The following is a 15,556-nucleotide window of genomic DNA, read 5'->3' as shown; positions in this document are numbered from 1 at the left end:
CACTACATAATGATCAAGGGATCGATCCAAGAAGAAGATATAACAATTGTAAATATTTATGCACCCAACATAGGAGCACCTCAATACATAAGGCAAATACTAACAGCCATAAAAGGGGAAATCGACAGTAACACATTCATAGTAGGGGACTTAAACACCCCACTTTCACCCATGGACAGATCATCCAAAATGAAAATAAATAAGGAAACACAAGCTTTAAATGATACATTAAACAAGATGGACTTAATTGATATTTATAGGTCACTCCATCCAAAAACAACAGAATACACATTTTTCTCAAGTGCTCATGGAACATTCTCCAGGATAGATCATATCTTAGGTCACAAATCAAGCCTTGGTAAATTTAAGAAAATTGAAATTGTATCAAGTATCTTTTCTGACCACAATGCCATGAGACTAGATATCAATTACAGGAAAAGATCTGTAAAAAATACAAACACATGGAGGCTAAACAATACACTACTTAATAATGAAGTGATCACTGAAGAAATCAAAGAGGAAATCAAAAAATACCTAGAAACAAATGACAATGGAGACACAACGACCCAAAACCTGTGGGATGCAGCAAAAGCAGTTCTAAGGGGGAAGTTTATAGCAATACAAGCCCACCTTAAGAAGCAGGAAACATCTCGAATAAACAACCTAACCTTGCACCTCAAGCAATTAGAGAAAGAAGAACAAAAAAACCCCAAAGCTAGCAGAAGGAAAGAAATCATAAAAATCAGATCAGAAATAAATGAAAAAGAAATGAAGGAAACAATAGCAAAGATCAATAAAACTAAAAGCTGGTTCTTTGAGAAGATAAACAAAATAGATAAACCACTAGCCAGACTCATCAAGAAAAAAAGGGAGAAGACTCAAATCAATAGAATTAGAAATGAAAAAGGAGAAGTAACAACTGACACTGCAGAAATAAAAGAGATCATGAGAGATTACTACAAGGAACTCTATGCCAATAAAATGGACAATCTGGAAGAAATGGACAAATTCTTAGAAATGCACAGTCTGCCAAGACTGAATCAGGAAGAAACAGAAAATATGAACAGACCAATCACAAGCACTGAAGTTGAAACTGTGATTAAAAATCTTCCAACAAACAAAAGCCCAGGACCAGATGGCTTCACAGGCAAATTCTATCAAACATTTAGAGAAGAGCTAACACCTATCCTTCTCAAACTCTTCCAAAATATAGCAGAGGGAGGAACACTCCCAAACTCCTCCTACGAGGCCACCATCACCTTGATACCAAAACCAGACAAGGATGTCACAAAGAAAGAAAACTACAGGCCAATATCACTGATGAACATAGATGCAAAAATCCTCAACAAAATACTAGCAAACAGAATCCAACAGCACATTAAAAGGATCATACACCATGATCAAGTGGGGTTTATTCCAGGAATGCAAGGATTCTTCAATATACGCAAATCTATCAATGTGATAAACCATATTAACAAACTGAAGGAGAAAAACCATATGATCATCTCAGTAGATGCAGAGAAAGCTTTTGACAAAATTCAACACCCATTTATGATAAAAACCCTGCAGAAAGTAGGCATAGAGAGAACTTTCCTCAACATAATAAAGGCCATATATGACAAGCCCACAGCAAACATCATCCTCAGTGGTGAAAAACTGAAAGCATTTCCACTAAGATCAGGAACAAGACAAGGTTGCCCACTCTCACCACTCTTATTCAACATAGTTTTGGAAGTTTTAGCCACAGCAATCAGAGAAGAAAAGGAAATAAAAGGAATCAAAATCGGAAAAGAAGAAGTAAAGCTGTCACTGTTTGTAGATGACATGATACTATACATAGAGAACCCTAAAGATGCTACCAGAAAACTACTAGAGCTAATCAATGATTTTGGTAAAGTGTCAGGATACAAAATTAATGCACAGAAATCTCTGGCATTCCTATATACTAATGATGAAAAATCTGAAAGTGAAATCAAGAAAACACTCCCATTTACCATTGCAACAAAAAGAATAAAATATCTAGGAATAAACCTACCTAAGGAGACAAAAGACCTGTATGCAGAAAATTATAAGACACTGATGAAAGAAATTAAAGATGATACAAATAGATGGAGAGATATACCATGTTCTTGGATTGGAAGAATCAACATTGTGAAAATGACTCTACTACCCAAAGCAATCTATAGATTCAATGCAATCCCTATCAAACTACCACTGGCATTTTTCACAGAACTAGAACAAAAAATTTCGCAATTTGTATGGAAACACAAAAGACCCCGAATAGCCAAAGCAATCTTGAGAACGAAAGAAGGAACTGGAGGAATCAGGCTCCCAGACTTCAGACTATACTACAAAGCTACAGTAATCAAGACGGTATGGTACTGGCACAAAAACAGAAAGATAAATCAATGGAACAGGATAGAAAGCCCAGAGATAAACCCACGCACATATGGTCACCTTATCTTTGACAAAGGAGGCAGAAATGTACAGTGGAGAAAGGACAGCCTATTCAATAAGTGGTGCTGGGAAAACTGGACAGCTACATGTAAAAGTATGAGATTAGATCACTCCCTAACACCATACACAAAAATAAGCTCAAAATGGATTAAAGACCTAAATGTAAGGCCAGAAACTATCAAACTCTTAGAGGAAAACATAGGCAGAACACTCTATGACATAAATCACAGCAAGGTCCTTTTTGACCCACCTCCTAGAGAACTGGAAATAAAAACAAAAGTAAACAAATGGGACCTAATGAAACTTAAAAGCTTTTGCACAGCAAAGGAAACCATAAACAAGACGAAAAGACAACCCTCAGAATGGGAGAAAATATTTGCAAATGAAGCAACGGACAAAGGATTAATCTCCAAAATTTATAAGCAGCTCATGCAGCTTAATAACAAAAAAACAAACAACCCAATCCAAAAATGGGCAGAAGACCTAAATAGACATTTCTCCAAAGAAGATATACAGAGTGCCAACAAACACATGAAAGAATGCTCAACATCACTAATCATTAGAGAAATGCAAATCAAAACTACAATGAGATATCATCTCACACCAGTCAGAATGGCCATCATCAAAAAATCTAGAAACAATAAATGCTGGAGAGGGTGTGGAGAAAAGGGAACCCTCTTACACTGTTGGTGGGAATGTAAATTGATACAGCCACTGTGGAGAACAGTATGGAGGTTCCTTAAAAAGCTACAAATAGAACTACCATATGACCCAGCAATCCCACTACTGGGCATATACCCTGAGAAAACCATAATTCAAAAAGAGTCATGTACCAAAATGTTCATTGCAGCTCTATTTACAATAGCCCGGAGATGGAAACAACCTAAGTGTCCATCATCGGATGAATGGATAAAGAAGATGTGGCACATATATACAATGGAATATTACTCAGCCATAAAAAGAGACGAAATTGAGCTATTTGTAATGAGGTGGATAGACCTAGAGTCTGTCATACAGAGTGAAGTAAGTCAGAAAGAGAGAGACAAATACCGTATGCTAACACATATATATGGAATTTAAAAAAAAAATGTCATGAAAAACCTAGGGGTGAAACAGGAATAAAGACACAGACTTACTAGAGAATGGACTTGAGGCTATGGGGAGGGGGAAGGGTAAACGGTGACAAAGCGATAAAGAGGCATGGACATATATACACTACCAAAAGTAAGGTAGTTAGCTAGTGGGAAGCAGCCGCATAGCACAGGGAGATCAGCTCGGTGCTTTGTGACCGCCTGGAGGGGTGGGATAGGGAGGGTGGGAGGGAGGGAGACGCAAGAGGGAAGAGATATGGGAATATATGTATATATATAACTGATTCATTTTGTTGTGAAGCTGAAACTAACATACCATTGTAAAGCAATTATACTCCAATAAAGATGTTAAAATAAAAAAAAAATGATTTGCAATTTTAACGTGAATTCTTAAGGATATCTCAGACTCTAGCAACTGGTAATAAACTGTGTACATTTTTTTCCTTAAAAAAAATCATATATTGTTTGGGACCCTGTAATAGTACTTAAAGTAATAAAAGCAGCCTTTACCTTTAAAAAAAAAAAAAAAAAAAAAAAGAGTCATGTACCAAAATGTTCATTGCAGCTCTATTTACAATAGCCCGGAGATGGAAACAACCTAAGTGCCCATCATTGGATGAATGGATAAAGAAGATGTGGCACATATATACAATGGAATATTACTCAGCCATAAAAAGAAATGAAATTGAGCTATTTGTAATGAGGTGGATAGACCTAGAGTCTGTCATACAGAGTGAAGTAAGTCAGAAAGAAAAAGACAAATACCGTATGCTAACACATATATATGGAATTTAAGAAAAAAAAATGTCATGAAGAACCTAGGGGTAAGGCAGGAATAAAGACGCAGACCTCCTAGAGAACGGACTTGAGGTTATGGGAAGGGGGAAGGGTGAGCCGTGACAGGGCGAGAGAGAGTCATGGACATATACAGACTAACAAACGTAGTAAGGTAGATAGCTAGTGGGAAGCACCCGCATGGCACAGGGATATTGGCTCGGTGCTTTGTGACAGCTAGGAGGGGTGGGATAGGGAGGGTGGGAAGGAGGGAGACGCAAGAGGGAAGAGATATGGGGACATATGTGTATGTGTAACTGATTCACTTTGTTATAAAGCAGAAACTAACACACCATTGTAAAGCAATTGTACCCCAATAAAGATGTTAAAAAAAAAAAAAAAAAGCAATGCTTTGGGTGTGAACACCCAGCTCAGCAGCTACAGACATCTGGGTACAGATCTGCCCTTTCTTGGGAAAGAAGAAAGTGTAGTTGGCTGATCCTGCTTGCCCAGTCTAGCTGGTGTCTGATATTCCTGCCTTGTTGGATTGACACAGGCTTCTTTAAAAATGTCCTTTTGATCCAGCTTTTCTGTTTCTTTTTTTAACCACCCAATGGATTTGTAAACTCCTTCAAGTTTAGCCCCAATCCTTTGCAATCTATAGAATCACTTTATTGAAAATGGCTTCAAATATTTCTTAATTCCCAATGCCACTTCTTTTTGTTCAGGCCTTATCTTTTTGGTGATATGTTTTTAAAGTGTTGGACTCCAACCACCTATTTCAGACCCACCATGGGTGCTTCTAAAAAATGTAGATCCCTGGGCCTACTTAATCTGAATCTCTGGAGGATGGGTGCTGGGGACTGGTTATTCCGATGCCCAGTGAAGTCTGAGACCTCTCACCCACCTGTCCAGAGCCACTGTCATCTCTCACCTGCAGTGTTTCAGTGGCCTCCTACTTAGTGTCTGTGCTTCTATTCCTATCTCCCTATGGCTGTGGTCCTCAAACTTGGATGCAAATTGGACTCTCCATGGGGAGAATAAAAGTTGGGCCCTGCCCAAATCAGAGGTTCTGATTTGATTGTCTTGGTCGGGCCCTGGGCATTCAAAACTGTAAGAACATCACAGGAAAGCTGAATGGGCAGCCAGGATGAGCACAACTCTCTAAGGCCTGTTCTCCACACTGCAGACAGAATGATCCTTTCACAGGATTATGTGTCAATCCACATCAGGCTTCTACTCAGTTCCTCCTATGGCTTCTGTTCTTGCTACAGAAAAAGCCCAGGCTGTAACAGAGGCTGCAAGGCCCACATGATTAGGCACCTGTTGTCTGTCCAATTTCATCCTGTACAATCTCTCCTACCTGACTGCACGTCATCCATACTGGTCTTGTCAATATCCCTTGCGTATCCCTATCTGAAGGCTTTGTACCTTCTGCTCCCTTCACCTGGAACATTCTTCCCCAGTAGGCATATGGCGTGCTCCCGAGCTCCACCCATGTTTTGTCCAGATCCTTGCTCAAGCAGCACCTTATTGGGGAGGCCTTCTCTTCCTCCCTTTCTAAAATAGCAGCCCCCATCAGTCTCCATTGCATAACCCTGCTTTATTTTCTTTGTAAGTTTTTAATTCAACAAATACATAATCATTTTATGAATCTGCCATTTATCATCTGTTTTACTCTCATGAAAATGTTGGCTCCCTGAGGACAGAGAGTTTGTTCTCTTTACCCGTAATATTCCCAACACCAAGAATGGTCCCTGGCACATACTTGGTGCTCAGAAGTTACTTGTGACAGATGATGAATTCTACCCTTGGACTGTCTCAAAAGCATGGGCATTGGTTATTTCTCCTTCAGCACTGAAGGGAGTTGTGAAGGCAGCAGCAGCCTGTTTCCTGGCTGTACAGTTGCCCCATTATAGTTCTGCTGGCAGCCACTCTCCTTCCCCTGTTTAATGGCTGTAGGAAGGGGAGAATTTGATTGATTATTTTTGCAAACTCAAACTACCCTATGTGCACTAAAGGTTGAGAGGAATAGTACTCCTCTAAGTTTCTGGAGGGAATTGTATCTAAATGAGTAAGAAGCATAATCTGTGTTTTGGAAAAACTGGATTGAGTTCTTTGTGTCATCTGGGAAGTTTTATACTAAGTTAAATTAAGTGACTTTGAACTTTGAAGTGTCCACATCCTAACGTTTTATTAAGCTTAATTGGGTTTGTAGAATATTTAAAGACCATCCAAACTCAAATGGGAGATCAAAATGAACTAATAGATTGATGTAGACTTCCCCCTGCCTCCTGCCTTTGTGCTGCAGTAATGAAAGTGACGCATTCATACCTGTGGATGATGAGCACAAAAGCCTGGCTTTCTGGGGAGTTTTGGTGTGTCCTGATGACTGCCCTGGTCTGAACTGTGCCATGGCCCCTTCCCTGTCATCTGTGCTATGAACCTGGCTTTCAGAACCATCCCCATCTGTCTCTGCTAAGGAGGCTTGCCATATAGTAAAATTAGTTGGGCTCTAGGCAGACTTGTCAAAGTTTGTTTGATGGAGCTTCTTAGGGAAGAAATCTCCAATTATTGGACATAAAATCCAAAAGGTTACAGAATCTGTTAGAGATGGAAATGAGGAACAGTTTGACTCTATTACTCATAGAAGTTTTGCATTCATTTCATTGAGCAGTGGAGTAAGGCAGCCCACCCTACAAGATGCAAGGCCAGAACTTAATTTCCACAGGTCATCTCTTCTCCTATTTGATTTTCACTGGTACATTTACTTTTCCTATGTCCATGGAGAATGGTTCAGGAAGTAGCAGTGTCATTACTTTCTTTTCATTTAAAATGATCTTTAATTATTAAAGCAATATTTGTTCATTTGTAAAAACATTCAAAGGATATAGAAGTTTACAGAGTAAAAAGTGTAAGTCCCCTTTTAGAAAAAAATAGAATTCTCTTTATAGAATGCACAATATAGGTACACAATATCCCACAATTTGCTTTCCCCCTTGCCAAGTTATAATGGATGTCTTTCTCATGAGTACATAGCTGCATGGTATTCCACTACATGAATGTCCCATGAGTTTTTTAGCCAATCAGCTATCAAGAGAAGCTTGGAATTTAACAGGTTTTAACCATTACAAAGAATAAAGGTGAAGGTCCTTGTTTTTTACATATTTGTGTATTTGTGAAAATGTCTAAAACCGAATTATAAGGCTTTAAGAATATATGCACTCTACAATTCTCCATACATCTGTGACTTCATGTCATCTCTGTTAGACCTGCTTGGCCCCCATAGACATTTTATTTGTTATCCTGGCTATAGATAAATGCCTAGAGGTAGAATTACTGAGTCTGAAAAAATTACAGATATAAAATCCTGTTGTTAAATGGATCTCCAGAATATTTATTTTGGAGTAAAGTCCCTTCATTTTGTTGCCAGTTGAAAGGCATTATTGTGAGAAATCCAGGGCATGAACCCAGTATTGTTTGATTATGTTTATTTTATATGCAGAGAGGCAACGAGTCATTTCCACGCCATTTCTACTCAAATAAGGGGGCCAATTCACTGGGAGCCAAGGGCTGCACATAAATGGAAATATTTAACATGATTCTGATTTTCTTTCATAAGCAATAAAATAAAATACAAACCAACAAAATGAGTATAATGCTATAAATGTCTTTGCACATACCTGACCCAGGGGATGGTGCTGACTGGAGAAGCCACAGTAGTGTTGGCAGTAGGGGCAGCGGTGCTGGTGGAGGGGGTCGTGGTGCTGGTTTGCATGATTGTGGTTATTGTTAGCACATTATTCCTGTGTAATCATTTCTAGTCTGAAGTTTGGTGCAATCCTACTGGTTTTCCAAATGGGTTGCCATATTTTAAAATCAGAAACTGTGTTAAGTTTTCATGAATGGTTCACAGCATTGTTCTGGGGTTTTAACTATGCCTCCAAGAGAGAACTCAGTTTGTCCTCAGGTTCTTCACCTGGATGGCAGAGGAGGTTTGGCACCTGCAGGTATCTTTGCTCAGAACAGATAGGCTGCTTTGCGTCAGGTCTTTTCCTCTTTTCCTGCAAAGATAGACTCACAGCTTCACTTCCTAAGAGCTATCTTTTATGCTTTCTGCTTCGTTAAGAACTTGCTTTGTGCAGGTTTTTATTAGTCAGACATTTTGAGCTAAAAGCTAACGGTGGCCAGGCAGGAAAAGTGAACAGGGGACAGCTCTGTGTAGGAAGGTCAGTGGTGACCACTTTGGGCCTATGAGGTTGCATCTTCTATTTTTTTTTCCCCCAAGAGAGTCAGAATCTCCCAATTAAAAAAAAAAAAAAATCCCTCCTCCCAATGTGATTCCGGTGAGAATAGTGTGGAAAAGAGCTGGGGGAATGAGAGAGGCAAAGCAAAGGCCTCTGTGTCTGCTCATCTGCCCCAGAAGCCCCCTTGCAGGAGCTGTTGATGGATGAAATAACTGCCTTACTCAACACAAATGAGGACAGACTAAGGCTATACAATGATAATATATATTTAAACATTGGAAATAAACCATCACGTAAGAACTATAGTCTTCCAGTTATATGTCTCAGTTAAGAGGTTACTCATAACTAAAGCAAAATCTTAATTTTCAGTCAGCTATGTGCATTTACATTTTTATCCATTCATTTACTGAGTTGTAATATTCCAAGCACTGTGCCCCATCAAAGCACAGCCATCCTTTCCCTTGTCAGGTGGTCGGTCTAGTGGAGATCAACCTCACAGGTATAACCACACAAGATACTAGTTAACAACAGCTGCAATAATGTCTCTGAGGGAACCGTAGGGGTGCTTGACCCAGTCTGGCTGAGTGGAGGAGACATCAGCTGGAAAGACTTTGGGGCCACATGTTGAATGTAATTCATCTAATACCATGTCTGCATTTAACTCAGTCATAAACTGGTGGCTGAAGGACTGATTTCACCTGCCAGAAGGATTTTGTTTGGACTGTGTGGTATTGACCCACATGCCATTCAAAATGTGAACCAAAGGATTTTAACCCTTTTAATTTCTTGTTTTTCTTCCATCTAACCCTCAAGTACAACTCTGGGAGGTGGGTTGTACTTTATTTCAAAGAATTCTGGCCTCATAATAGAGATTTGAGAAGGCAATAGAAAGTAAGAGATCCAAGGTTTTATATGTGTTCTCTGCTCTTTAGGAGCCAAAGTTTAGGAAGGCTAGAGAGGGTTCCCCTTGGTCTCCTGGCTATAGGCTGTGCCTCTCATCCCAATTAATTACCACCACAGACAGTAAGAGAGTGTCTGCAGCCTGTTCTTACCACTGGGTGGGTGGGGGGCATGCTGAAGTTCTTTCAGTGGTGTTTTGATTCCCAAGAAGAGCACACTCTGTACTTCTGTGCGGATGAGGACAATGGTTGCCAATTTGGTCCAGACCTGGATGATCTTTGTCCATATATGTGTAGCAAACTGTAGCAAACCCAGGCCCACGATGCTGCCAGTCTCCCGTTTCAAGTTATTCTCCTCTGTCGCAAGTTACACACCGAAAAACAAACACCACCAGTGCCATATGGGTTAAAAGATCAAAGGCCCCAGTTTTGAGTATATTTCTAGCTGACTTTACTTCAGATGTCTTAAATATGTTTCTGAAGATGGGAAGCATGGGGCATTAAGGAGGTAAATCACATGTGTGTGAGCCATGCTTGTGGTCTGGGCAGGAGGGTGAAAACTGAAAACCACTGATCCGTGTGTTCCTCTTCCTCTCAGGTTCGCATCTTCACGTACCTCATTGGAAGAGAGGCTGCTTTTGCAGACAATCTCAAGTGGATGGCCTGTGCCAATAAAGGTAGGTCTCCCGATGGGTTCAGTTCTGAATAACTTCTCCGTGGATGTGTAGAAACAGAGACAGTCACGAGAAAGTGGAGCGTTCTATCAGAAGGCTATGAATTCTAAGATAAGGTCTGGATGTTTCTAAATGATTATGACTGACTTGTAACAACTTCTCCCAAAATGTGTTTATAAACTTTGAGGACATAGTCAAGTGGAGTGGTTAAGCCTCTCCACTCTATTGCTTAGTAACTGAGTAACCTTGGAAGAATTACTATGGCAGAGCCATTTACCACGCACCAAATATCCATGTGCTCACTCACCATTCCCAGCCCCTTGCACTGGTTCTGGCCAACAGGCTTTAAGCAAAACCAACCTGGGTCATTTATGGGCTAAAGCATTTAAGAGCTGGTTTGGTGGTATCTATTCTTTTCTGCTCCTATGAACTCTGAAGCTACATGATGGAATAGATGAAATAGCCTGGGTTCCTGAGTGGCCGCATGGAGCAGATGCCTTTCCGCTCACCCTGTCTTCTGCCATCTGCCAGCCCATGATGGATATATAGTCTGTGTGATAAACCTTTGTGTTAAGCCAGTGAGATTTCCAGTTTGATATGTTCCCATAGCATAACTTAACCTACATAACTAATTAACTTAGTTAACTTTAACCTGCTTCAGTGTTCTAATCTTCAAAGTGGAGAGGGTGATAATAGCTTTTCTTTTTGATTTTTATTGAATATAGGGTTAAAAAATGAAATGGTACAGATTAGGTGCCTAGTTCAGTGCTGAGACCTAGTAAGTGCTCAATAATTGTTAGCTTTTCTACTTTCACAGGTTAATTTTCTACATTGACAGGCCCTGATGTGTGTTGGAAACAATGCTTTAGGGAAGGCACAGGGAGGGAAGGAACAGGGCCTCCAGTCTTATGAAGGGCTTCTTTTCAGTCTACACACAACCAAGAAGGCAAAGCAAAGGAGGAAAATAGGTGGTATATTCTAGATTCCTTGAGTCTTAACCCAAACTCCTTGAGTTCAAATCCAGCCTCTACCAAACACCAATCACGGTGGTGGATGTTACCATACCTACCTGGGTCTGAGTTATATCACCTACAGAACAGAGATAGTGATGATACCTGCCCCAGTCAGATGCTGTGAGCATGAATGAGGCCATGCAGGTAAAGCTGGCAGCTTAGTGCCTGGCACAGAAATGGCCCATATGATTTCCTAGTGTTATATTGATCTGTGGTTGTGTCTTATCTCTGCTCTGAGGCTATACAGTCCCTGAGAGTAGCCTGTCACTCTGATTTCCTCTTGAGCACTCAGCCCAACCTCCTGCTCTATGTAGAGTGGCTGCTTCTTTAAGGTTTGAAAAATGAGCAAATTGACTATAAATACTAATAAATGAAGATATGTCCTGTTGCACAGTAAATTGGTATTGGTGGATGTAGGTGGTCTATTTCTACATTGCCTGTTATGCCGTCCTTTATAAAAGTTCCAATATATGTATGTTAGTGGAGGAAAGAGGACTCAGGGAAGGGTTGGCAGGTCTCAGCTTTAGTTTTGGTGACTTAAGACAAAGTTATTTTAGTTGCAAGCAACCAAAGTTGCTCCCTGAAATTCAAAAGAAGAGTGTTTTGGAGAGAGAGGAGAGTGAGTCAGAACCCAGAGTGGGAAGGGAAGCTTATGTCTCATGAGGGACCAGGGGCTGTGTTTTTGTTTTTCTTTTCCTTCTTGGTTTCTTTCTACATTCCGTGGCATTCTTCTTCTCTGTAGATAGACCTTCTCTGCTAGGGCATGTACATGTCAAAAATAGCTACCTCACACTGTGCATACCCATCTATCCACACAACACCTATTGTGGAGAAAGGAGAGTTTATATCTTATCCAAAAAATGATTCTGGCACCCAGCTTGGGACAGGTCTTCCCCTGCGGAATTGCATGTAGGCAGAGGTAAGGCCACAAAGAAAAATATATGTGCTCTGCAGGTGGATGGACACGGGAAGTTCTCAGGGAAAAGGTGCCTAGCCAAGCAAGTAAACCTCTGCCTCACTTTCCCTTTGCTTGGCATTGTGTTTTATTATCTGCTTCTACTTGGAGAAATCTTTGAAGCAAGTCTCAATTTCCTCATCTAAAAATGGAGAACTGCATGAAAGGTTTGAACATTTCCTTGAAGCTCTAAAATAACATGTTCTGCAATTATTTTAGTTTATTGGCTGGCTCACCTCACTCAAAGGTATCAGTAAATCTCATTGTCTCAGAGTAATGCATTTGGCTTCATTTGAAGAGGAAATATAGAAGGAAAGTAGGCATGAGGAGATGGAGGCTGAATGGATCCTAGGTTGCCTCTGAGAAAACAGACCATTGAGATAATTTTTGGAACTTCACTGACATTTGAGTGAGCTACACTTTCTCAATTTTTTCCTTGATTCTGTGGTCTTGAAAGAAAGAGTTCCTTTCCATTTTTTAATTTTTAAAAGTTTTCATGTTACTCCTGCCACATCAGACTGCAATTCTTCCCATCAGCGAGTATGCATTTAGTCATGGGTTATTGTTTTTACCACTGTCTGTGTCCAGCTGATGAAAATTACTCAAATTGAAGTCTTGTCTTAATCAACTAATATTACACCATAATTTAGTTTTAGTCATTGTTTATAAGAATCTTTGAAGAATCCTTTTGAAGACAATTTAGTCAACTCAGAGTATTTCGGGGCCTGGCCATAGAATATAGCCCTTTAGATTTATAAGTTCTGAGCGCAGCAACTTGGAAAATTCAAGGAGGTAATAGTAGCTGCTTAGCTGGCCCGGCCGCTGGATTCCTCAGTGATTCTCCTTCTCTTCCTGTCCAAATCCAGTTGTTTCCTTCCCTGCCAGAGTCAGTCCCTCACAATAGTTTCACCTTCCTCCTCTGCTTCTCTTCTAAAGGGCCTTGGGAATAAAATGTCATTGTTTGCCACTCTTCAAAGTAGCAGTTGCCATCAAAATGTCAGGTTCCAGTCATCTGTGCCCATATAAACATCGGCTTCATGTTACGTCAGTTATGGGGTTTAGACCAGCGTAACGTCGGTGAGCAAGTATTCTTCTATGGTCATTAATTAAATCATTGTTTATACTCTCAGATTGTTATAGTATGGAGGCAGCATAACATTTTTCATCTCAAGTGACATGAGGTCCAGGGAGGGCCCGCCCCCCTCCTTACATATTTTTGCCCTGACTCAGCCAAGTTCTTCAGTGAAATGAAGCATTAGCATTCGGGGACCAGAGCAGACCCAGGGAAGCCCAGGGAGAAGCCTGCTGGCTGACTGACCAGAGTGACCCTAGGGAGGAGCAGGAGTTGTCAGGACCAGCTCATTGTCCCTGGGTCAGTGGTCAAGGACCTGCTATCCATGTGAAACTTCTTGTTTGGAAGTATGGTAGCCATGGAGACAGTTCTCAGTCAGTGGACCTCTGGCACTGCCCCCTGTAAATGGATGTCTGGGAATATTCATGCCCTCACAGGAGTTCTCTGCCTCCTCCAGTCCACTAGCAAAATCCAGAGAGGCCTGGAGCTCATTGGTTTGTCTCATTTTATGCATAACTAGGTCCTATCTTGAGGCAACCAGCCCTAATGAGGCAAAGCAGCAAACCATTTTAAATACATTAAAACAATTATTGCCACTGTAGAATGGCTTATGGAACTTAAAATTCTGCATTCACACTATTGGTTAAACAAGTGAACTGGGAAAACTGAAAAGAGGGGCCAACTAGCCCAGATACTCCATAAAGCCTTGATGACCTCTGTAATGTTCAGTGTGCCAAGCTTTTAAATAAGCACTGCCTGATTCTCCTTCAAAAATCATGGTGAATGGAGTATTTTCCAGCTGTGCAAATGAAGAAGGGTCTCTGTATTTGGTTCTCAACTTATCTGTCATCATTAGATCGAATGGAAACGCCACGTGAGTCTGTCTTGTTTATCTACTCAGCCTGTCCCTCGTTGATAGGCTAATGGTCATTCTCTCCTTGTTTGAAAGAGAACTGGCGGCCTGAGCCCTCCTTGGAAGTTCAGACCCATAGCCTTTTCCCACTAGAAATCTCTTAACCTCACTATACCTTTCCAAGTGTCAAATTTATGAGGCCAGAATGGTTGTTTGGAGTAGGGAAAAACTGGCAATTAAAATTTTTTGCTGTTTCAGAAAAGGTGGAAGAAGGCAAAAATGACAGTTATTCAGATACCTTTGTATAATTCTTTTTTTGTACTCTTCAACCAATTCCCCAACCCCCAGCCCCTGGTAAGCCTCTTTAGACTCTGTTGCTATGATTTTCACTTTTCTAGATTCCACATACCAGTGATATCATACAGTATTTGTCTTTCTCTGTCTGGCTTATCTTATTTAGCAAGATGTACTCAAGGTCCATACATGTTTTTGCAAATGGCAGGATTTCCTTGTTTCTCATGCTGAATAATATTTCTGTGTGCGTGTGTGTGTATACACTGTAACTTTTTAATCCATTTATCCATTAATGGAGACTTAAGTTGTATACATTCTTTGTGTAGATTCCATAGAACTTGAGAATTTGAGTGGAAAGGGTAATAGTTGTGAAGATGAACATGGTGCTACTATTGTTAATAGCAACTAAGGATGACAAACTTCTTACTAAGTGCCAGGTAAAGTGCAAAGTACTTTTATGTGTTATCTCTTTTGACCCTCCTTAAAGCTGTATGAAGTGCATGAGAAGGAAACTGAGACTCAAAGAGACTAGCAGCTCGCCCCAGGTTACCAACTAGCAGGTGGCAGAGCCAGGAATCAGGCCCAGTTGTTCCAAAGTCTGAGCCTAACTCTTCACCAGGATGTGAGGTTGCTTCTCTTTGGGGAGAAGAAAGTCATGGTTCATAGAGGACTACTTCCCATTATTTGAGAGAATCTAGGAAAAGGAATCTAGATGTTGAGAAAGGACTTTAATGGTCTATAGCTAATAAAGACTGGAGCTGGGATTTATAACCAGCCTGTGTGTTCCAGAAATTGTCCTGCTTCAGCTTGTGTAGGCATGTGGTCCAGTTTCTGACATTTTACAAATGGAGATATTAAGGCTCTCCGAGGAGACGAGGCAGGGTGGAATGGGGCACAGCGATAGAGCTGCCGGCAAGCCAGCATTCCTAGCTCCACAGTGTGATCCTTTAAACTAGAGGTCCCCAGCCTTTTTGGCACCAGGGACCAGTTTCATGGAAGACAATTTTTCCACGGACTGGATGGGGGAGGATGGTTCAGGCGGTAACACGAGCAATGGGGGGATGGTTCAGGCGGTGAAGAGAGCAATGGGGAGCGATAAGGAGCGGCAGATGAAGCTTCACTAGCCTGCCCGCTGCTCACCTCCTGCTGTTCGGCCTGGTTCCTAACAGGCCAAGGACCGGTAGCCACGGTCCCCAGGGATTGGGGACCCCTACTTTAAATTATTTT

At 40.9% G+C, this 15,556-nt stretch overlaps 1 protein-coding gene across 1 annotated transcript in view; it reads left to right on the top strand.

The window, feature by feature from the left end:
* CACNA2D3 (calcium voltage-gated channel auxiliary subunit alpha2delta 3) overlaps nucleotides 1-15,556 on the top strand; it is a 788,855-nt gene that overhangs the window by 492,092 nt on the left and 281,207 nt on the right. The window contains exon 12 of the mRNA XM_060164015.1: nucleotides 10,067-10,145. Within this exon, the coding sequence (XP_060019998.1) occupies nucleotides 10,067-10,145 (79 nt within the window). The remainder of the gene's footprint in view (nucleotides 1-10,066; nucleotides 10,146-15,556) is intronic.

Source organism: Lagenorhynchus albirostris, chromosome 10 (assembly GCF_949774975.1).
Source record: "Lagenorhynchus albirostris chromosome 10, mLagAlb1.1, whole genome shotgun sequence".
Classification (NCBI taxonomy): domain Eukaryota; kingdom Metazoa; phylum Chordata; class Mammalia; order Artiodactyla; family Delphinidae; genus Lagenorhynchus; species Lagenorhynchus albirostris.
The sequence above is the reverse complement of the archived record's forward strand: the minus strand, read 5'-3'. Positions and strand labels throughout refer to the sequence as shown.